The sequence below is a fragment of the Parambassis ranga genome, chromosome 9, assembly GCF_900634625.1.
Source record: "Parambassis ranga chromosome 9, fParRan2.1, whole genome shotgun sequence".
Taxonomy (NCBI): domain Eukaryota; kingdom Metazoa; phylum Chordata; class Actinopteri; family Ambassidae; genus Parambassis; species Parambassis ranga.
In genome coordinates, this window is record NC_041030.1 from 8,343,441 (window position 1) to 8,366,464 (window position 23,024).

General features: G+C 41.1%; 2 protein-coding genes across 4 annotated transcripts in view; both read left to right on the plus strand.

The window, feature by feature from the left end:
* The window catches only part of LOC114441540 (tetratricopeptide repeat protein 28-like), a 146,558-nt gene extending 142,129 nt beyond the window's left edge, over positions 1-4,429 (plus strand). For both annotated transcript variants that reach the window (XM_028414516.1, XM_028414517.1), the window contains 4 exons: positions 167-243; positions 1,604-1,733; positions 1,843-1,950; positions 2,036-4,429. In XM_028414516.1, coding sequence (XP_028270317.1) covers positions 167-243; positions 1,604-1,733; positions 1,843-1,950; positions 2,036-3,645 — 1,925 coding nt within the window. In that variant the 3' untranslated portion in view covers positions 3,646-4,429. The remainder of the gene's footprint in view (positions 1-166; positions 244-1,603; positions 1,734-1,842; positions 1,951-2,035) is intronic.
* Positions 4,430-4,665: 236 nt separating this feature from the next.
* Positions 4,666-18,920, plus strand: LOC114441391 (phosphatidylinositol transfer protein beta isoform). Of its 2 annotated transcripts, XM_028414295.1 has the most exons (12): positions 4,690-4,754; positions 5,664-5,736; positions 7,483-7,513; positions 8,917-9,062; positions 9,259-9,350; positions 9,496-9,503; positions 9,608-9,682; positions 9,776-9,859; positions 11,709-11,786; positions 13,708-13,818; positions 14,063-14,185; positions 16,424-18,920. In XM_028414295.1, exons 2-12 carry the CDS (start codon positions 5,693-5,695, stop codon positions 16,469-16,471), a joined length of 840 nt encoding a protein of 279 aa, XP_028270096.1. In that variant the 5' UTR covers positions 4,690-4,754; positions 5,664-5,692; the 3' UTR covers positions 16,472-18,920. The 2 variants fall into 2 exon arrangements, with proteins under 2 accessions (XP_028270097.1, XP_028270096.1); XM_028414296.1 differs by lacking the exon at positions 5,664-5,736 and having other exon boundaries at positions 4,666-4,754.
* Positions 18,921-23,024: the final 4,104 nt, after the last annotated feature.

Genomic DNA, 23,024 nt, shown 5'->3' on the forward strand with positions numbered 1-23,024 from the left:
AGGCTGTAGAATCATTTTGAGAGTAATTCCCTATATGTTTATGTGCAATAGATTCAATTTGATTTCACCATCATATCACTCTCTTTATTGCCTGTTTACTGCTGTTTGAGGTGTAAAGAACAGCCTTTTGCATGAATAATGAACTTCCTTTGATTCCATCCTTTAGGTCTGCCGCCACCAGCTCTTCAGGCTTTGTGCAAACTCATCACAGCTTCAGAGGCAGGAGAGCAGCTCATCAATCGGGTAGGCCCCTGCAGCTCCAAACACTTTTTAAAACCTAATACACCAGATAGAAATTTGACAAATTCCCTTCATATTATTATTCTGTATTAGGGACTATTCACCCCCCCACTTCCTCTGAGACTTTTACACACATGTGTAGGATAAAGCTCTGCTGGAAAAGAATACATTGTTGTATAACTTCGTTACATCAGGACTGGTGGACACACACTAATGCACTGGCAACTAACACAGATCAAGCTACAGCTTATTCTGTGTTGAAATGCTGCATTAAAGCCTAACTAGCACTGCTTCAAGTCCAAAGTCTTAACTACAATCTGAGTCCTGTTTTCTTGCACTCTGGCTTGTGACACCACAGAATGAACCTTCCGCTGCAGAGATTTATCCCTGTTTATGTGAAACATGTGGTTATCACATGCTTTAAGTGAGAGACCATCCAATTGGTTGGTGAATGACACAGAACATAAAACACACAATCTAAGCATTAGGATTGCATCATAAAATATATATAATATATTAAACACTAATGTTTCTTGTTGACCCGTATGCCCTTTGTGAATGGCCTGTGTGCATGCGATTAAAAAAAGCCTATTTTCTCTCCCCTGCCCCTAACATGTGGTCTGAAGGCTGTTAAAAATATGGTGGCAATGGTAAGTGTGCATTCACCTCGTGCACTACATCCCATTCCATCGCCTTTTCTCTTCTTTTTGCCTTGTTTAACTTTGACCTTTTAGCTTAGAAGCTGCATGCTCAGTTTTGTTGTTCTAGTGCTGTTCAGTGTTTGCTTGTATAACGTGTAGCTGAGCAAACATTTAGAGTGCTCATAATTTCTCCTTTCCTAGTTCCTTCTTTCAGATCTTTGGGATTTGGAGTATTTAAGGTTTTAGAAGCCAGGTTCATTGGAGGTCAGAGGAATGGTTCTGGGTGTTTGTAAGGATAAAACAGTGACGTAAAATCCACCCTCTAACAGTCATGTAGAGTGAGGAGAAGGAGCATGTTTCTGCTTTTTGCACAGTTACGTCAAGTTGACAAAGGTGTCTCTGTTCCGAAGTAATTCCAAACCAAACAGGCAAGTGTGCCTCTGGGCCACGTGTCAACTCCCACAAAGCTCTAACCATTTCAGTTGACATTGTATTAGTACAGTGATTACTCAGGCAGAGGACTCACAACAGGGCTTGACAGAAAGCATATAAAATATTTTTACAGTAGCCCTCTTTCATTTCTGGTTGCCTTTATACTAGGAAACATGAATAGATGCAAACAAAATTGTTATTAAGATTAGGACACTAGACAAATTTGTTCTTGGGCAATTACATTCTTGCTTTCTTCCAGCTTTTAAATACCACTTCCCTTTCTTCTCCAGCTCCATCAGGTGCTAGTCCAACTCCAGACAGGAGAAAAAGAACAGGATTTCTCCCTCCTGCCTATTCAGGTGTCTATCAGTGTGCAGCTGTGGAGACTGCCCGGATGCCATGAATTTCTGGCTGCTCTTGGTGAGTCAGTGTCACCTAAGAAAACAATAACCTTCTAAACTATTCTACATTGGTGTGTCCCTTTTGGTACACATTGTCATGTTTATATGCTTTATTTTGTTGTGTGCAGGATTCGACTTATGTGAGGTAGGCCAAGAAGAAGTGGTGCTGAAGACGGGCAAGCTTGCCAACCGCCGCACCTTGCACTTTGCTCTCCAGTCTCTGTTGGCGCTTTTTGGTGAGCATTTTTAATAGCGTATACTCGTTTTATAACATTTAACCTGGTGTTGTTTGTCATTTTTTTAACTCTTCTCTTTTATTAGACTCCACAGAACTGCCCAAGCGCCTTAGCCTGGACAGCTCATCTTCCCTTGAGTCTCTAGCTTCAGCCCAGTCTGTGTCCAACCCCTTGCCCATGGGATACTCCAGCCTTCCCTTTTCTCCTCCTTGCCTGGACAATCAAGCATCAGATGCCATCTCTGTGTATAGTCTGAGCTCTGTAGCATCCTCCATGAGCTTTGCTTCCAAGTCAGACTGTGATTTCCTTAGTCATCGGCATCGCAGTGGAGCCACAGCTCACTACTCCATCCACAAACATCATGTTCCTCGTAGTCGTTCCTCTCCACATGGTGCAGCGGCTGCAGTGGCAGGAGCCCGAGGTGACGAGGAGGAATATGAGGGCTTCTCCATTATCAGCAGCGAGCCGCTGGGAAGTCACTGTGATTCTCTGCCTTTGCCACCAGGCCACAGCCAGCGCCACCACCGTGGAGGCAGGGGGGTGGTTGGGGGGTCCAACACAGGTGCAGGGAGAGGCTACACTGTATCAGTATCATCCAGGGGCAGTGTCAGCACTCCCACATCCCCTGTCAAAACATGCCTGGTGCCCAGCCCAAATTCCCCATTCCAGAAGGTAGGCAAGGTGAGCAGCTCAGATACAGGTGAATCTGATCAGTCCAGCACTGAGACGGACAGCACTGTCAAGTCTCAGGAAGAAAAAACTGTACCTCTGGATCCTCAGGAGTTGGCCCAGAAGATTCTGGAGGAAACTCACAGCCATTTACGTGCTGTGGGTAGTCTCCAGCGGGCTGGTGCAGAAGGTGGGACAGCTGGAGGAACCTCAGCTCGGAGCAGTGCTTTCCGCTCTTCTGAAACCAGTGCTTTTAGCCGTCCTAACAGCAGCGCAAGTAGCCGAGCTCAGTCTTCCCCTAGACCCAAACCTCCCTCTCGTTCTTCCTCCCTGCAGAAGATAAGCTCTGGCTACAATAGTCCTGCAGTCTCTGAGTCTTCCCAAAAGGAAGGCAGCCATCCTTCGCCCACTCTGGACAGCCACGGACAGTTCAAATTAAAGTACCCAAGCTCCCCATACAGTGGCCACATCTCTCGTTCCCCAAGTAATGTGTCCCCCAGTTCTGGTCACCAGTCGCCAGGTGGAAGTGCTCCTTCCCCTGCTCTGTCCTACTCTTCTACAGGCTCTGCCTGCTCTACGTCAGCTGATACACCAGACTTGGATCGGCTAAGAAGAGGTGTCATTGATGAAAAAGTCCAAGCTATCCACAATCTGAAGACCTTTTGGGCTAACGCTGCAGCACAGCAACAGCAACATCTAGGTCCTGTCAGAGCGGTTCACAACACTCCTGGACCTCTTGCATCTGCTGGTAGAGATGTACTGAGCCTTCTCAACCTCTCCCCACGCCACTGCTCTCCTAATGAGACCCAGGACAGCCTGGAGCTGCGGGAGCTGGGACTGCACTCATTGGACAGGAGTAGTAAGAACTCTTCCAATGGACACCACTGCTCCAACCCCAGAAAAGTGACCCCATCACCTACTATTTCCACAAGCAGTAGCCCCGGTGCTCGTTCTATCCGACTACCTGCTGGCAACGGATACAAGTTCCTGTCGCCTGGAAGATTTTTCCCTTCTTCTAAATGCTGAGATATTTAAAGGGGTCCTATACTTTTATCTATCATTATTATCCTGTGTGCTGGAGGAGTAGGGCACTTTTTGAGGACCACTATGGGTCCAGCAAGCTTGACTGATGGTGAGATGGATTTCTCTGGTTTGTGAGTGGTATCCTACAGAGGCACATGAATGCTTTAGAGAGTGTCTTGTCTTTGTGCCCATAACACTGTAAATGGCAATGAGAAAAACTCAATGACCTGATACTGTGTTTGTGTGTTACTGTGTGTCAGGTAGATGTAAATGCCATTTGGTATCCCCCCCCACCCCAAAAAACAAAAAAACAAAACAAAAAAAAAGCTGTTTGTGTGGGCCAAGATGCAACAGCTCTGACTGAGTTCCTCCATTTGAATTTCGTTTTTAAATTTTAATGGTTATTGTTATTATTGTTTGTTATTGTTATTAATATTATAATTATTATTATTATTATTATTATGTTTTGTAAATTAATTCCAGTGTTTCACAATCAGTATTAAGCGTTTTTATATAATTAAAAAGTGAACAAACCTGTACCATGTAAAGATGGATAGAGTGGGAAAAAAAGATTTAATATTTTTTATTGAAAAAAGGCATTTTGCCTGATTTCTTTGTGAATTGAGTGTCTGCTCTGAAGCATGGATTCTCTTGCTATTCAGTGTTAAGTACCATGTATGACTTTTTAGCCCATGATTTTTTGAAATTAAAACATGAAGGTTTCATGACAACCATCTGTCATTTATCAGTAAACTGTTTCAATAAAAACATCATGTTTTCTTCTTTCTTTCTTTCTTGTATTCATGACTATTTATATGAACCTTTTGCACGGCATCATACACAAATAGAAAGATAGATAATACAGCATGCTCTATATATTTACTATGAAGCAGCCTCATCATAAATGTGGAAAAATGGCGATACCTGGTGTGATGCTATTGGCTGATGATGATGATCAGGTCCTTCCCTGCCTCCTCCTGCAAATCACCGCGCGCGTGGGAGGGGCCGCGCTCCGCTCTTAGGGGCTCATGACGTCAGCAGCGCTCAGCAGTAGCTGGGCTGTAGCAGCAGTGTTGAAAAGAACAACTTACGATGGTTGTCATCAAGGAGTAGTAAGTACGCTGTTTCCATTATAATTGTTCGTTTTTGACCATTTGTGGACATTCCGAATTCACGGTGTCGTGTAATACCAATGTAATTGAGGCCGAGCAGTTGTTTAAATGCGTGGACTCTCGAGGAAACTTTGCTCTTTTCTCCGTGTCAGTCACACGAGGGAAGGGTGGGATTGATCAGAGCTGCTCTGGCCTACCGGCTTTGACAGCAGTGTTGTGTAAAGTTGTGTGACAGCTGCTAGTTTCGTGCAGATTCTTGTGTGTTCATGCTCGATAGTGTTCTGCTAAGCTTCTAAGCAGGGTGTGCTGTGTGTAAATGTTGCGAGCTTCGAATTGGCTCACTGTTGGCTAACGCTAAGTTAGCTAACCTAACGGTACAACCTGATTTGGAAGTCACCTAGCACTGCTAAGCTGATGTTATGTTAGCATTACTTACATTTATACCCGAAGCGGTGCCTGCAAACCTTACTGAAAATAAGATACTTGAGCGATAACGGGTGATTTTGAAGTATGTTCGTTTCGTGTCAAACATAATTGCTGCCGAGTAATCTTGACGTCCACTAGCTAGCTTTTAGCTGTCATGAATTTTGCCAGGAGATGTTTGTTGTGCAGTTAAAACAGTCATCACTTAAATACGTAGGCAACCAAAGAAACGCGCTGTAGCTGACGCCAGCTTTCAGTTTTTCCTTTAAAATATCTGACAAAACCATGTGTGCTGGAGTTTTCACCTTCAGTATTATGTATTTGTGATTGGTACTGTAACTATTAATCCCATTTACCAGCCTGTAGGAAACTGTAAACCAGCAGGTTTAGAGCGTTCTTTAAGGCACATTGCAGCTTCTCCTTTTATTGTAATTATTTGTAATTTATGCCCAATCTGTGTTCTTTAATCTGTCAATCTTGACACAGGTGTTTATTCAGATAATAGCAAGGAATGCATGGATGATTGGATAAGAAACCTGGTTACTCATGCAAAATACAGGTAGAACATACATCACCACTATCATATTCATAAATATAACACCGCTTTCAATTTCACTTGCTCTTAAACACTGTGTGGTTGTAATCCAATGTAAGATGTATATATGCTAAGTAGGAAAAGCTTAGCATAACCACTATTAACTTCCCAACTACAGAGAAAGCAGACTGTATCTACATCTGCATCGTTATAATAAAACCGCTCCACATTGATTAATTGTAATTCTGTCTAGTTCACAAGGCCTTGATATTGACTTCTGTCAGTGGTTACAGCAGCAAGGAGTGACTAAAAATGTCACTGGATGATGCTTTCTAGTGTGGCCTAATTTTAACACAGCTCCACAAAGTAAAAATGTGTAAGATTTTGCAGAGCAAGCACTTCCTCTTCTACTTTTTTCTTCTATGTGGTTAGTGAGGGAAATGTCTTACTCATCAGGGCAATTGATGCAATGGTTTGGGCACAGCATTATCACGGCCTATTGTTAAACTACTGTTTTTTTTCTGTACAACAAGTAAATGTTATCCATTACCTTTTTTTTATTTTGTGCAGTAAAGATCCCAATTGTACCCTTTTTTCAGACAGCCCTCAGCATCTCACCTTTTCAGTGAAGTTTCACAGGCAAAGGTGCTATATTATGTCCTGCAGCTCCTGTTGTGGAAAAAAAAAACACCTTTTGTTTCATGAAAGACATTTTTTCTTGCCTCTTTTAATGAGGCTTTTTTGTTCCCTTTTAGTTCTATCTAATCTTGGATTAATTTAGCTCTTAACATTTTCACATAGTTAAAAGCATGTAGTGATACATGGTAGGTTCCTCTAATTTTGCTGAAGTCATCTACAGTATCATTCAAAAGTTTGGGGTCATTTAGAAATATCCTTATTTTAAAAAAAAAAAAAAATACATAAAAAATGGTTTTTTTTTTTAATGAAAATAATATTAAAGTAATCAGACATATAGTCTACACATTGTTAATGTAGACTATTCCAGCTGGAAACGGCTGATTTTTAATGGAATATCTACATAGGTGTACAGAGGCCCATTTGCAGCAACCATCACTCCTGTGTTCTAATGGTACATTGTGTTAGCTAATCGTGTTAAAAGGCTAATTGATGATTATAAAGCCCTTGTGCAATTATGTTAGCACAGCTGAAACTGTTGTGCTGATTAGAGAAGCTATAAAACTGGCCTGACTGACCCCAAACCTTTGGCTGGTAGTGCATGTTTCTGTATTTCACTCAGCAACAGTAAGCCTGGCCACCTCGTTTCCTGTTCCTTGTAGTGAGGAGTTTTGTTTTTTTTAGCATTGTGGTCATATCTTCTGTTTCATGTTCTTAAGCTCATGTGCCTGTGGCCTTACTGGTTCTTCTGCACACCTACTACTGAATTAATGTGTTAACCAACTTGTAGCATATCACAGTGAATGTAGAGAAGACCAGATGTCACTTCTTTTCTGTTTTTGCTCAATTGGAGGAAAGGAAATGGTATCGGTGTCCCTACTGCCAAGAGCAATATACATTTTACTTCTCAGATGTTTAGATTTTTGGATCCAGAGTTATTTATGGTCCCATGACCATGATTCATGTAAATATTATTCTACTTGAATATGTAAATTAGTACATACTGGTGATGTTATGTGTAAACTGAAGATCCCCTTTAATTGGAGAAGCAATGATGCTTCTAGCAGAATTGCTAATAATTTAAAAATGTGGGAAATGAAAACAGGTTTTAACACACTTTTCTCTTCCCTGCAGCCGTGTGGTTTTACCCTGTAGTGTTGAGGAGGTGAGTAATATGTTTTTATCCATCAATATTATATTGTTCAGATTAGCAATGTGTTCAGTTACTTTAAAAATTGTTAAATTTTTTTTACCTTCTGGAATATAATATCTTGAAAAACAATATGTATTATTATTGATGACATTATAAACAGTAAAGATCTGAAAAGGCAGTAACTACAGTCATGAATGTATCAGTGATGTGAAATGGTACAGGCAAAATGATGTTACAACAAAATGCAATGAATGTAATGATTTTTTTTTAAGTCTTTTTTAAGTTTACTTAGTATAAATTCAGCTGTTCTGTAAAGGCCTCAGGGGTTTGTTAGAGAAGTTCAAAGCAGGTTTGGGTTATACAAAATATCACAAGTTTTTAACATCTCGGGGAGCACTGTTCAATCCATCATCCCAAAATGGAAAAAGTATGCCACAACTGCAAACCTAGCAAGACACGGCTGTCCACCTAAACTTGACAGACTGAGCAAGGACTGGTCAGACAAAACAACCAAGAAGCCCATGGTCATACTGGAGGAGCTGCAGAAATCCACAGCTGAGGTGGTGTCCGCAGGACAACTATAAGTCGTGTACTCCACAAATCTGTCCTTTATGGAACCATTGTTGAAAGACACAAGAAGTCCTGTTTGCAGTTTGCCACAAGCCTTGTAGGGGGCACAGCAGACATGTGGAAGAGGGTGCTCTGGTCGAATAAGACCGAAGTTGAACTACCCAGAGTTGATGGGAAGATGGATGGAGCTAAATACAGGGCAATCCTGGAAGAAAACCTGTTGGATGCTGCAAAAGACTTAAAACTTGGAAGGAGATTCACCTTCCAGCAAGACAATGACCCTAAACCTACTAGAGCTACAATGGAATGGTTTCCATCAAAGAATATTCATGTGTTAGAATGGCCCAGTCAAAGTCTAGACCCTAAATCTCATTGAGCATCTGTGGCAAGACTTAAAAAAATGGGTGTTCAGACACATTTTATTCAGCCTGGCTGAACTTAAGCTATTTTGCAAAGTATAATGCACAAACATTAGGAAGACGTACAACTCTTGAAGCAAAATTGTAGGGAAAGGTGGTTCTACAAAGTATTGATGCAGGGCGGTTGAATACAAATGCACACCAGACTTTTCAGATTTTTATTTGCTTAAAATACATTTACATTTGTGGTTGCAAGGTGAACAGATGTGAAAATGTCCAGGGATATGAATACTTTTTGAAGGCATTGCCAGTACCTATAGCCTGTTGCTAGCCTGTGAAGTGCTCCCAGGCCAAAAAAGTTCTGGAGCTCATGGAACATGCAAGAATATGAAAAATGTGGTTGATATTGACAGCAATTGTGGTTTTTATTCTGCATGCATAATATAACAATGACTTTTCTTTTTGTGTGTGTTATTTGTGTTATAGTATCAAGTGGGGCAGCTGTTCTCTGTGGCTGAAGCAAGTAAAAATGAGACGGGTGGTGGCGAGGGCATTGAGGTACTCAAGAATGAGCCCTATGAAAAAGATGGAGAGAAAGGACAATATACACATAAAATCTACCACCTAAAAAGGTATGTTTTCCCAGTTGTCTCATGATGTAATGGCACAGTGCTGCCAGAGGGAGGCAGTGTTGTCTCACCTTTGAATCTAGTCTGTTTTTCATATGGGTCATTTTTTCCTCTAGAACTGCTGATAACTGAAGCAGTGTGTTTTCCTTCTCCCCCTTTCTACCCATGTCTACCCACTCCTATCCCCCCCACCCTGTAGTAAAGTGCCAGGGTTTGTCAGGCTTTTGGCCCCCGAGGGCTCTCTGGTATTCCATGAAAAAGCTTGGAATGCCTACCCATACTGCAGAACCAGTGAGTCTCCCTTTCCCAGATTATCTTGCTTGCAGTGGACCTCAATAATTATACAGACGTATATGAGTTATGTTGTAGTGTTGTTTTTTGTTTATCTTACGTTATTTTTTTTATCTCCTTCTCCTCTTGCCCAATCTTGATCCAGTTGTGACAGTAAGTAGCCCTAAAGGGATTTTGTTTTGTTTTATGAAAGTATTTTTTAATTGTTAAGGGTTCTTCTTATTTAACACACTGTTTTCCTGAATGTTTTCCTTCAGAATGAGTATATGCAGGACAGTTTCTTTATCAAAATTGAGACATGGCACAAGCCAGATCTTGGGACTCTAGAAAATGTGAGTGTATCCTCTAATCATCATTAGAAAATATTTAATATGAAGCATGAATTTGAGCTTCTGATACAAATGTTTTGTTTTGTTTTTCCTCAGGTGCACAAACTAGACAGTTCCACATGGCAGAAAGCTGAGGTTGTCCATATTGACATTGCAGACAGGAGTAAAGTGTCCTCTGCTGTAAGTTAAAAATCTCAACTTTTGTTTCCTGTAAATATAAAAATGCAGTTTGGCGCCTTCATGTGGACAAGAGTGAATATTACCAAACTGTGCCAAAACCAGTCCACTTTGTTTGGGGTTAAATGTATGGATTTATTTTTGACAAGCACTAATTGCGTTGATACATTTAGTTTACATTTACTTCTCCTGTAATAACATCGTTTGAGCAGTGGATGGCACAGGATGAAATCCAGTAAGAGCAGACCTTCAGTTAATATTGTTATATTTAAATTGCTAAAAGAGGACCAGAAATTAAATGCCTACTCCAGAAATAAAAAAAAAAAAAAAAAAAAAGAATTCCCCATGTCACCTTGTGAAATGTTTTTGTTTGAAACTAGAGGGTCCAAGACACCTACTGTGGTACGGGGGACAACTTTGGCATCTGCCTGACACATGGTTTGGGCATTAATGGACTATAAGAAAAGAAACATGTATAATTCATTAATTGACAAATTATTTTAATGAATTGGTCTACAGTTGGCATAACTTGGTCTTTATGTCTAAAATGTAAAAAAATTATTTTAAATTCTAAGATTGCCTCGATATTTCAAGACATAAATGTTTTTAATTTTCCATTTGCAATCTCTGAAATCTTATTTGAAGATGTTACACATTATTGCTGTTGTTGACATCACATTGCCTCATATCAGTGTGTCTGTCTGTGTGTGTGCAAACTTCTGTGTGGCTATTTGGATGAGTAACATTGGTATATGTGTGTGTACGTGTTTGTTTGCGGTGGGTAGTTAACGAGGCGGACGTGTTTGCCTTGCTGGAGGAGTGTGTTGTGTCTGAGGGCCCTATCAGCCCTCAGCCTCAGGCATGACTGCAGGGCCTGGGGCGTACCGCCAGCACAGATGAGTTTGTTAGTGTAATTAAGGCTCACAGTGCTGCGTGTGCTGGAACCAGACAAATACACACACGACATAAACACACTTGCACTCTTGACACACACAGTCCTCTATTTGAAGAGTAGCTCCTTTTCGTGTACCACGGCGCATCGATTCACAGACCTCATTAGAGCGGCACAGTGTATTGTTATAGTGATGGAGCTCTCAGCATTAAAACAGCCAAAGTATTGTGTGTTTGTGTGTGTGGAGGGGTGTGTTTCCATTTCTTTTCACAGGTTTGGCACCCTCCTGTTGGCCAGTAGCCCTGAAAAAATAGCTTTTAGCTGCAGGCGTATCATGATTTATTTAAAATTGCTGGACCCTTGAGCTGTTGATAATTTGAAAGCCATTTCATTTATTTGTATTACTTTTCCTCTTGCCTGTTTTATTAAGTCAGCTTTGTCCTGTGCCCATGTTTGTGTGTTTAGTAGCTCTGTATTTTCTATATGCATCTTTCTGTCATAAGACCAAGATCCTTCTGTGTAATGGGGCTTAAGTGCTTAGTTCACTAAAATGGGTTTGGTAGGGCATAAATTGCAGGTATTGTAAGACACAAATAGATTCGGTGATATCAACACCTCCTATTGTGTTTGTTTTTTTCTTTTTAATTTCCATGTCACCTGTGAGCTCAGTTTTCTGGTCTTGTTTTGTGACATTTCTTGGGACGGCAGCTTTGGAAGAATAAATGCAGTACACTTTGGCCTGTGAGTGACTGTGTCTGCTTTAAGTTGGTGAATAATATTACAGATTACATTTAAATTCTGCAGTAAGTGTTAAAATTAGTAAATTTTGCAGATCTACATAAATTCGATAACATATCAACATAATACTTGGAATATGGTGTATTTTGGTTTAACTACAGCTAATATGAGTTTGTCTAGAGCTGAACTCTGAATATGATGTGCTTTGCTTTTTTGCCATAGGACTACAAGCCAGATGAGGATCCAGCCACGTTCAAGTCAGTTAAGACTGGCAGAGGACCCCTTGGGCCGTCCTGGAAGGTAATATTCTCAGACATTCAGTCCATCACATTTACACACCAGTGGCAAACAAATGTTTTATTGTATTTTAAGTTGGTTGCATACTTGTGTTGCTGTGTGGTGGTTTGTTGTACATAATGTTTTGGTAAATCATCATAGGAAACAGATTGAAAGAGGAATTGCACTGAATTATGTGGGGTAGTGGGAAGCAGTAGGCTGTGTCTTTATGGCTGATGAGCATTGATGTGGACGTTTTGTAAATTGTGCTGTAAGGGTAGTTACCTGTGGACAATTTTATTTACTTATTTAACTGTAGCCGTGTTATCTTGTATAAGTCTTGTGAAGTCTGTTGGTGAAAGAGACACACATGTCCTTAACTTTTTTTTTTCTCTCTTTTTTTTTTTTTAATGGAAATCAATTTCCAAAGTTGTGTTAGCATAAAGAAGCCCTCCATTGACAGAACAGTGGCTATAATAATAATAATAATAATAATAATAAAGCTGAAAGCTGGTGGAGTCCACCGCACTAAAAGGCTGAAACTTGATGAAGACACATGATGTGTTAATAGGGTGAAATAAACATTGTAAGTTGTCAGGTCTGATAAAGGTTTTATTCTGTCAAAGCCAGATTTTGGAGTGTGAGTGTGTGTTCATAGACATTGTTTTTTAAATTTGACCAACAGCAATTACGTTGACAGTAAAAGTCAATAAGAAGTCAGTCTTGTACACGGAGAAACTTTGTCAGGAGTTGTGTTCCGTTTCGCTCTAAACCCTGCCATACCCTGCAGCCTCACAAACGGGTCCTGCTCACTGTTGGAGCACTGAGATTTTCTATTCTGCTGTGGAGCCCTCAAAGTTCACCATGGGAAACTTTCCTCTGCTTTAAGAATTTTCATAGAACAAAGGCAGCCAAACGGCTTTAGAAAGTATGAATAAAGAAGCACAACTTTTATTTTGTGTTTTTAATTAGATCACTTTCCCGTCCGCTGTGGACATGGAAAAAGGCTGTTTTTGAAAAGGTGAAAAAAGTAGTTATGTGACAACAGAGGCACAATTTCTGCCAGCTTCTCAGAGCAATAAAACTCTTGTCTATCTCTGCATGCACACATGCTTGCATATCAGTACCCTTTGTATTTCTGAAAACTTCTGCTCCTTTGAGTGGGGCACAGAGAGGGAGAGAAGAAATGTCACCGTAAGTGTTTTGATGTAGAAACCGTTTCATGTGAAGTTCTCCTTTAGCGATGACAACTTTTCTAAACCCACTGCAAATTTAGAAATGTTTCTCATTTCCCTTCTCTCGCACTCCTCCATGATCGCAGCATCAAACGGCAGTGGGATGAGGGTGATTGAGGCGGGTCTGTGGCATTTTCTCTTGGAATGCCGAGCCAGAATGAAGTGATTAATTAAACAGGTGTTCTCGGAGGGAGAGTATATGTGTTCTGGGGGCGAGCAGGTCCTCGGTGTTAATAATGTAACCGGCTTTGCACTGCGACGCCCTTATCACTTCATGAGCACCGTTTTATCTGCCTTCTGTGGCCACAAAGGCATGCCTGTCGGGAACGGTGTCGCTGTCAGGGCGGAGGCAGAGAAATGGTCCCTTCATCTGGAGTTTATCCACTTTGCTGTGCCCCAACCCCCCCTCCGCCTTTTCTTCTCTTCTTCAGAGGGAGACAGAGTGCAAGCAGCGGATGGATTTAGAAAGTGTGTTAAAGATTAGGGCACTTTTATCTGTGCACAGCACATCTTCATATTGATAATTATTTCAGCAAGCTCCATACCCAAAGCATTATGTATTAATGAACTTTAGCTTTGAATGCAGCCAGGATTAGTCTAAAATAATATTCTCTCAGCCTTCTGCTGTTTTTACAGTTATTCTCTCACTTGGAAGTTTCTGTCAAATTTTTGCTGGGTTCTTATTCTTTTGCTCTGTCTTCTCCCAACAGAAAGAGCTGGTTAGTAAAACTGAATGCCCCAGGATGTGTGCCTACAAACTAGTCACAGTCAAATTCAAGTGGTGGGGCCTGCAGACCAAAGTGGAGAACTTTATCCATGAGGTTAGGAATGTTTGCACGACATTAACTCATGCAGTTTTGTTATTGCAAAAAAAAAAATGCAATTAGTGTTTGCAAGGACAATCACTAATTACTTTTTTAGCCAGTGGAATAAAGCTGAGTGCTCAATTATATAGCTCATTTGTAATTTTCTTACATATTCCATGTTTTAAATGTAATTTTTTTTTCAGAAAGCAACATTTTAAATATACTTAGGTCTAACTAACATTTTCACTGCCTCTCTCAGCAAGAGCACAGGATCTTCAATAACTTCCACCGCCAGCTTTTCTGCTGGATTGATAAGTGGGTGGACCTGACTATGGATGATATTAGGCGGATGGAGGCAGAAACGCAGAAAGAGTTGGATGAGGTGAGTATTTAAGTAAAAAAAAAAAAACCCAATAAATGAAACCTTGTGTATATGACGTGTATTGGTGCATAGAACTTTCTCCATTTGAAGACTGAACAGTATAGTTTTGTTAAAGTAGGCACAGTAACTAGCCCTGCTAGCATGCTAGTTGATTACAGCTTCATACACAAAACAAATGCAACGTTTTTTTACATTAACATATCGAAGTACTTGATTTCCATTGTATTTGACAACATTTTAATATAATTCTTTGCCATGATTATCTTTTCCTAACTGCTCACACCGGCCTCCTAATCGCCATTTCTGTGGTTTCCTGCAATTTATTTTTGTCTAGATACGTAAGAAGGGTTCTGTACGAGGTACAAAGGCTGCAGAGGAGTAGCCAGGCCTGGTGTAGGTCTGTGTTGCTGTGTAAGTTAGAACTGGTAGAGTTCTCATGGGTTTTTCAGCTAGGGCTAGCTGCACTGTGCCATAATAAACTGAGATGCTGCTCTCTGGCGGAGAGGACCATGAGGAGGCTCAGTCTTAGCACGATTATCATTTTTATTAACATCTACTGTTATGCTAATTTTATATTCATATTTTCCCTTTTTCCATTTTCATACCAAAGGTTGTCTTTAATGTTAAGGGATCCTTAGGAAAATTATATTTTGAGTGTGCTTCATTATCGGTTTGTTTATGCTTGTAGTAAGCCAGCATGGTCCAACTGATAGCGGCTGTTTATGGCACAGTGCAGCTTACTATGGAAAAATGCTTTCTCTGTTCCCTTTGGGAGTTTTGTGGTGCTGCACACCTATGCTGTTTTCACCCCACAATCTTGGGTGTTATCACAGGCTTTTTGTTCACTGTATCTGTAATGTATGTGCTGTGTTTGTTTCAAATGCAACAACATAACTTACTCTGAATTAGTTAATCAACTAGACATATGATGTATGTGCTAGGTCATGAGATGCTGCTGACCCAACATCTTGATCTTACCATGGGGTGCACAAGTGCATGTGGATGTGTACTCACTTGTGTATCAAAGTGCCTTGTTTGACCCAAACTTCTCAAAATCACGGTATTTTTAAAAGTTGGCAAGGAATTTAAAAAAAACAGACAGACGCACCTGCGCTCCAGAGCATCCCTGTAGAGGAATGCAAGACAGAAAAGAAAAACAGTCCACTTCTAAATCACAGACTTTAATTTCTGTAACTCCATTCTCTGTGAAACCTTACCACTGCCTTCCAAATGTCAGTGTGGGAGCTTTTGGCCGTACAAGGAGAACAAGGGAGGAATCTGGGCTGGACTGGCCAAAGTGGGCCAGTCTCAAACATTCCTGGCTTACTACCAATATGCAGCATTTTGTGCTTTGCCTTCCCCCCTCTAACATCTCGCCCAATTCAGCATGTGTTTCCCATTTTCCCTTGGAGTAAGTAAACAGGCGGCTGCCATCAAAGAGAACTGTGGTGAGGAGGCTGACAAGGCCTGAACCTCTGAGCTCTAGGGTTAGTAAGGTCACGTTGAACTGCATTGGATGACATGCAATGGTGACCACAGCGTACATACAGTCACTACCATTCACATCCTAAACAAGATGGTAGTAGATGATGAAGAAACTTAACATTAAGGAGACAACAGTAGTGTCTGTATTTTTTTATGTATCGTGGTCAGGTGCTGTTGAAGTTGAAGGGGGGAGGCAAATGGTGAACGAAAGGGTGTGGGTGAGGTGCTTCAAGATGGCTTCTTTTTCCTCATTAACATACAAATGGAATTCTGCAGTTGAGAAGGAGCCTCTGCTGTGATTGAGGAAAAAGGGAGGGAGGATGGGCCGAAAGGATGGAGAAGTGGGAGGGTGAATCCTCGTGCTATTTCATCAGATCCGTCTATTCCTCTGTTTAGAGCCAGTGTTAGTTTGAACTGTTCCATTAAGGTGTTCGGCTATCAGATTCTAACATTAATTGACTTTCCAAAGCCATCAGCCTCAGGGTGGGAGAATTTGAAAGTGATGCTTTTATCTACCTAGAAGACAAACAGGAGGCTTGATAAGGGCTGCTAGAGCAGATTTTTAAGGAACTGAACATTTTAGTTTGCAAAATATTTTTAATGGTTTGCAAAGCAAGAAGTAACACTTTTAACTATTAGTAACGAATAAAGAGAGGTCTAAATCCTGTATGTAGTAACCAATGTTTTCAAACACACCTTCACCTGCTCAGCTTGCATAAATCTAATGTGTTTATTTTTCTTCTTTCCTTATAGCTTCGCAGAAAGGGTGACGTACGAGGAACGAGTGCTGCAGACGAATGAAAAGGCAAAAGGATTTTAAACACCCACGATGACAGCAGTGATGGAGGCTGCTAAAAGGGCTCCTTTGGTGCCACTTTTTTACCTTAACTGATTCAGGCTACGGAGGAGGGAGCACTGCTGCCTGCAATCAATAGAGCAGGTCCCTCACTTGAACCCAATCATACACATTCTATCCAGTGAGGAATTGATTTCTAGAAACCAACACGATCTAAGCTGATAAGACTCTGGTTAATTTTGATCTCCTTGGCAGAGAAAGGCCAGCAATGGGCATCTTGTTATTGAGAACTAGCCTTGTGGAGAGCTATGAAGGGGAGCTGCTAGTTGCAGCTTAGATACATTTTTACAAAAGCTCAATTCCTCAGTGCCAGGTGTTGGACCAAATATTTCCTCTCAAGTATTTTTGTTAACATTTCCACCAAAACATTCCTCACAGATGATGCCTTGTAATGACCCCTCTTTGTCTCTCCTTGGTCTTAACTGTACACAATGTGGCTCCGTGGTTTGCATTCCCTGGCATGACTGTTTGTCATACTCATGTTCCTTCCTGCCGCAGCCTCCATTAAGTGATTACTAACACCCTTGGCGCCTTGGCCCATTGTAACCCCTCTCCCATCACCCCACCTCACCCAAAGCACTGCATCTTATTAACACTGACAATCATGCCTGTACAGGTATTCACTCTCACTTCCACACACACTTGATAGAAACCCACATACGCACACATGCGCATGACACATATACAATGCACACATAAGGATAAACATGCGAGTTCACTCTTCACACGCTCACAGGTGTGGATACCTTTGTGCTGACTGATCTCTTAAAAAGCTCAAGCTGGGCAGATCCATGCAAGCTCGTTCAGCTAAAGGTTGTTACTTTTGATCCGTTTACAGCTCTCACTCACCCCCCCCCCCCCCCCCCCCCCCAATCCTCGCTATTCTAAAGACATTCACGTACAACATACAACACAGCATTCACCTCCTTAACAGATGTCCTGAGAGGAAAAACTGCACTGAAAAACAGCCACAGATGGTGCTACACCCCTCTAGCCTCTGTCACAAGCCAAACTACTGCTCTCACCCACAGCCCACCCCCAAGGCCTCCGAGGTAGGCAGTTTCTAAAAGGCCTTCCTGCTTGCTTTATTCCAGTCGTGTTTACAGTCATAATTGCCTTATCAGTGCCCAGTCACACCAGCACCATGCGCTGCTTGCCTTAACCTTTATATCGATCATACCTACTGTACCTCTGCTGCCAGCTATCGCTCTACCTACCTCCCTCATTTCTGACTGCCAACATTCCTGAAGTCTAAGCATTAGCTGTTAGATGCTACTTGTCAGGAGTAAATCTTGGCACACAGAGCTTTATTAGCAAAGATGGTTATGATTCCTCTTTTTACTTCAGGGTGTGCCATTGCATGCATTTCCTTTTTCCTAATGTGTGTCACAGCATCTGAGCAAGTGCAATTCCTACAGCAAGCAAAAATGTTCCAGTTGAGCTCCAGCTATCTGCCTCAGACCAGCCATTAGATTGGTATGCCATATTAATAACCCTCTCCAATTATACAGTGCACTTTCTCTCTTTCAGCTTCTGACCATGTGGCATCGGCATACAGTGTTGATCATTGGTAGTGTTACATATATACAGTATGTGTTGTTTACTCATCTGATCGCTACTGATGTTGAGTTTGTGTGTTTTATTAGTGTGTTGCTGTTTAAAATTGTTGACAAGGAGTTGGGGGTTTGTTTTTAGAAATCTGTTTTCCTTTCATGTTGTGGACGGATCGTGAAATATTCCAGCGTTTTTACTTTCTGTCAGTCTGAGGGACAGTGACATTTTCCTCAACAATGGATTATTGGCTTGTCCAAAGTGTAAATAGATATCTGCTATGTTTACATTTGTTCAAAATCAATATTAATGTAGGAAATATTTGGAAGCATTTGTCGGAGGCAACATGATTATTATATAACATCTCAGGTGACGAATCCAACACAAGAACTTTATTAAACTAAGTTCCTTTCTCCATACAATATCAATAAGATGGTCATAATATTGCCAGTTATATTGTATCACTGTATGTGTCAGACAGCCACCTGGTCTTTGTTACTGTACTGGAATTGTATCAATTTGTCCTAGAGTGCAAAAAGTGTGCAACAGTTGGTGATGTCTAATGGCTGAAAAGAATATCTTCAATCTGACCATTTGGCAGGACAATGATAGCAGGAACAGGTATTCAAGTAACTGTACAGTCTTATCCTAATTTATATAATCAAGGAAAAAAAAATAATTACTGAAAGGCTTGCTTTTTAAGGGTCTGATCAGCTTTTGAAAATCAGGGGACATGGTAGTGAATGTATGACATATTGTGCCTTTTTCTTTCTGTAGATCTTTGTGTGTGCTATTAAGTCCACATATTGTATCAAAGTATCAATAAATTTTGTCTAAAATATATTTCAGTGCTCATTTTTGCCCAGTGCAAAGCTCAGGTTGACTAAATAGATCTGTATTGTCCTGTTATTATCAATGCGTGTTCACAGCGGTTCTGTTAGTAGCCATTTTTTAAAATTTTGGTTTTGACTAAAGGGTAATGTTTTGTGTTTGAAATCACGACTATTGTCTTTGGAAAATATTAGTCCTCCAAAATAAAATGCAGATAGGATGAACATTCCTTCTGCAAAGTTATCTGTGACTCCAGTGTGGACTAGACTTACTGCAACCTGCAGGTCAGAAGAGTCACACAATAACAGCGGAATCTGTGCTAAAGAGCAGGAAAAGCTGTGAGTCTGCTGGCTGAGATAGCTGCCTTTTTTATTGTTTGTGGAGGAATGGTCACATGGGCCTGCTGCAAGGAAACCGGTCATATCTGCCACAGAACAAGCAAATAATGCTGTTTCTAAAAGGGGAGACGGGCAGGCTCGCCCACACGCCTCCTGTTAAGTGGCAGCTCACAGTAGTCTACAGTAGGCATGTATCCATCCATCCATGTGTCTCCCTCGCAGAGAAGATGAAGGGACATGTCATGAGTGAGCCCCTGTCGTTTAAATAGATTCTGCAACAGATGAAGAGAAGGACTGACTCAAAGATCTGACACAGCAGGACATCCAGGCATGTTACCAAAAAAAAAGTATCTCCGTTCAGAGCTAAAAACACTTAGTGATAGCCAGAATGACCAGATTTTTAATACGCAAGCGGATTTCATAGAATCGTGTAGACCTACAACACCACTGTTCGTGCACCACATGCCTGCATTTCCTGCCACACGGCAACCCACTGGGGTGAGGGCTTCTGTTTTTTGGAGGATGTGGTGCAGTGAAGAATAAAGTCACAGTTTTGTCCACACCTACTATGTTTGTGTGCGACTGGTCTCCCCTGGGGCCAAGAGTTTGCTCTGGGGCTGCAGGTTTTCTTGGAGAGGAAAGTTATTTCTGGCTTACATAGGTTGGCGGTGATGTCATGAGTATTTCCTCATCCTGCAGGCTTTGGTCAAGTTTAGCCCCAGAGATTCTCCTGAGTCTTTCCTGTTGTTCCGAGAGAGGTGTGGAGCCAGCCCTGAGTGTGTGTGTGTGTGTTGGGGTAGGATGGGGTGGGGGTCTGTCACATCTCTCCCTTTAATACAATAGTGCTTCTCTGGATGACAGATGCTGCTTAACCTGCCCTGACCCAGGGAGTTGTGATGGCTCAGCTGAGTGACAGGCCCATAGAGGACACAGTGAGGCTCTGCTCCTCAGTGCCTCAACTGCACAGGACGCTGTACTTCCCAACAAGGGAAGGAACTGTCTCTTTGGACACCCCCCACAGTAATATACTGTATGTCAAGCAAAGGCAAAGCTTAATGCCATGAATTAAAGGCAGAGAAGGGCGCCCACTTCTGTTATCTTGTCCTGTTGAGTAAAATATTGAGACAAATTGAGTACTAAATCACTGCAGAGAAGAGTGGTATTGTGACAGTGCTTGAAAGCCCGTACACTGTCCATTGTCATGAAGTCGCCTCAGCAGCAGCAGCAGCAGTAGTAGCAGCAGCAGCAGCAGCAGCAGCAGCAGCTCTGGGCTGCATTTATCATCACTGGGAACTCAGGAGGGAAGAGACCATGCCATCGGTTTGTCATACTTAACTTGTCTGTCTCCATTTGTGAAGACAGTGTAGACAGACCCAGCAGGAACTGTATCGCAGCTCTATTAGTATTACAGGCAGACAGAACAATATCTCTGCTGTTAGGCTGCAGAAAACTTGTTTCTAGGGCTGTTAATGGGGTTTATCGATCCAGCCTTTATCAATTGATAAATGAACACTTTTGCTGTTACATTTTGGTCATTTCATAATGGTGACACATTCACATTTTTACATTTGTTGAGCTAAAATTCTTACAACACATCATCCAGATGGCTTTCAAATGTGGAGGCAGTCCAGCAGTGAAGTGATTTTTACACACATGTACACAAGAACAGCTTAACACTGCTCTCCTAGCTGCAGCTTCTTCACTCAATGTCTTGTTCAAAACCATTGTCTATTCCTGCCTCATTGTCACTCTCAGCCTCTGTCCTCACACACAAATACACGCACCTACCTTCGTAGCACATTTCAGTGCCTTGTCCTCTCCTCTGTCGGGATACTGATAGCCACTCTGTCTGCATCTGTATAAACTTGCCTGTTTTGCAGAGCATATGACTAAAATTACCTCTTTTTGGTCCTCTGAACCATCTACAACACTAAAAATGTCAAATTAGAGAATGAAGCGTAGTACTTTCAGATCTAAGACATTCATTGTGGCAATACATAATCCCAGTGAGCTCAGCTGTGGTTTCGAAAAAAGGAAACTCATTGACCTCAGTAAAGTGACTATTTCCCGTGCTTGCCTTTCACTAAATTCACATGATCATTTTCATAGTAAAGCATCAGGTACATCACAGGGCTGAATGTTAAAAGTGATCAAACTATTTTTTTTTTCTTGAATGGATTAGATGTTTTTTTTCCCCATTTGCCCCATACCAAAGTCTAAAACTTACTTGTCTAAACAATGGAGTCCTATTTGTTCAACCTAAATTCATATTTACATTTTAAATGAGTATTTATAGTTTGTACAAGTTTACACATGCCTGCCCTGTATCATGCAGCCTGAACAGTCTACCCTCCCCTCTCTTATCTCCCTAACGCGAGCCGCTAGGTGGCACTGTGTCCGTTTGGTAAAACTCCTCTTGGCTCCCCCAAAGGCACAGAGCTCTGTCTGACACTAAATTCTCCCACTGCCCACAAAAAGTCGGAAAAAAAGAATGATATGGTGTTCCCTTTTTACCAAAGAAAACATCACCACAGTGGTTGAAAGTACGTTTGTCCAGCATACCCTCATTTTTCCCTTTTATTTTAGGTAATTATTTTCCTCTTAAATCTTCAACGGTAAAGACATGCACACCTGGATTAAATGCAGGGTGAAGCTGATGTGAAAGTTTCAAATACATTTTTATGATATGCTCAAATAAAGATTACACAAAGAGAATGAGCTTCTAACATATCTCAGAAACACATAAAGACAGATGGGCAGGAAAACATTCTGAATTACATAACAATAAACAAACCTAAATCTGCCAGTGGGTTATTGATGTTATTAAATTATGATAGATAGTTATTATATACACATTGGCAGGCTGACTTCGTTAAATTATTGTCTTAAACGCTCAAGAACTACTTTGAAAAATTAAACGTGTTATATGGCGTCACACAGATAACCTTAAGGGTTAATGTGGACCTACAGCTATTTAACCTTTGAAATAAATTGTCCTTATCTGGCCCTGCGAAAGATGTTCTAAACTATAATACTGAGAGAATGCTATTGATTATCGGAACCAAGGCCCAATATCATCCACATGATGTAGTTCAGATGGTCTTTTAAGGAGGATTTTTTTTCGCCCGTTGGGACTTTGATACACACAAGAAGACAGGGGCGAGTTTTTGGATTCGCCACAGTGATGTGATCCACGACACTTTATAATATTAGTCTGGCTTATACTTTCATCCTAACATCAATATCAGCTCATTCTTGTGTCTGGGCAGCACCTGCTATAAATCAATCTACTGAGGCCAGTTTCATTATTCAGCATAGATTTCAGATGTGACTTTTCACCTGCAGTTGCTTACACATGAGAACAAATTTAACATCCATCCTGTGACCTCAGCCTCATTCATGTCAAATGATTTTTTTTCCTCACTTATAAAAGCAATAAACTGCTGAATGCTCAATACGGCCTATTATTGGTAACTATCTTCAATCAGTGGAGACATGTTGAAGAAAAAGGAGCTGATTAGTCACAAAAGAAGTTTGCTTAGGCTATATGTGAAGAGGTTTGAAGCAGCAGCAGTGTGTTATGTCGCTTCCAGCGCTGGGAGGATATGAGAGTTGCAGGATTTTTCCCCCTCACCTAAATTCCTCCAGACTATAATTCTGTGAAATATTGGGGGAAGTGTCGTTTTTTATTGTTGGAAAAATAGCGTTTTTATCTGAAAAATAGTTAAAATCCGATACTTTCTTTTGGACAAAAACATTACTTTTTTAGGCGAAAGCC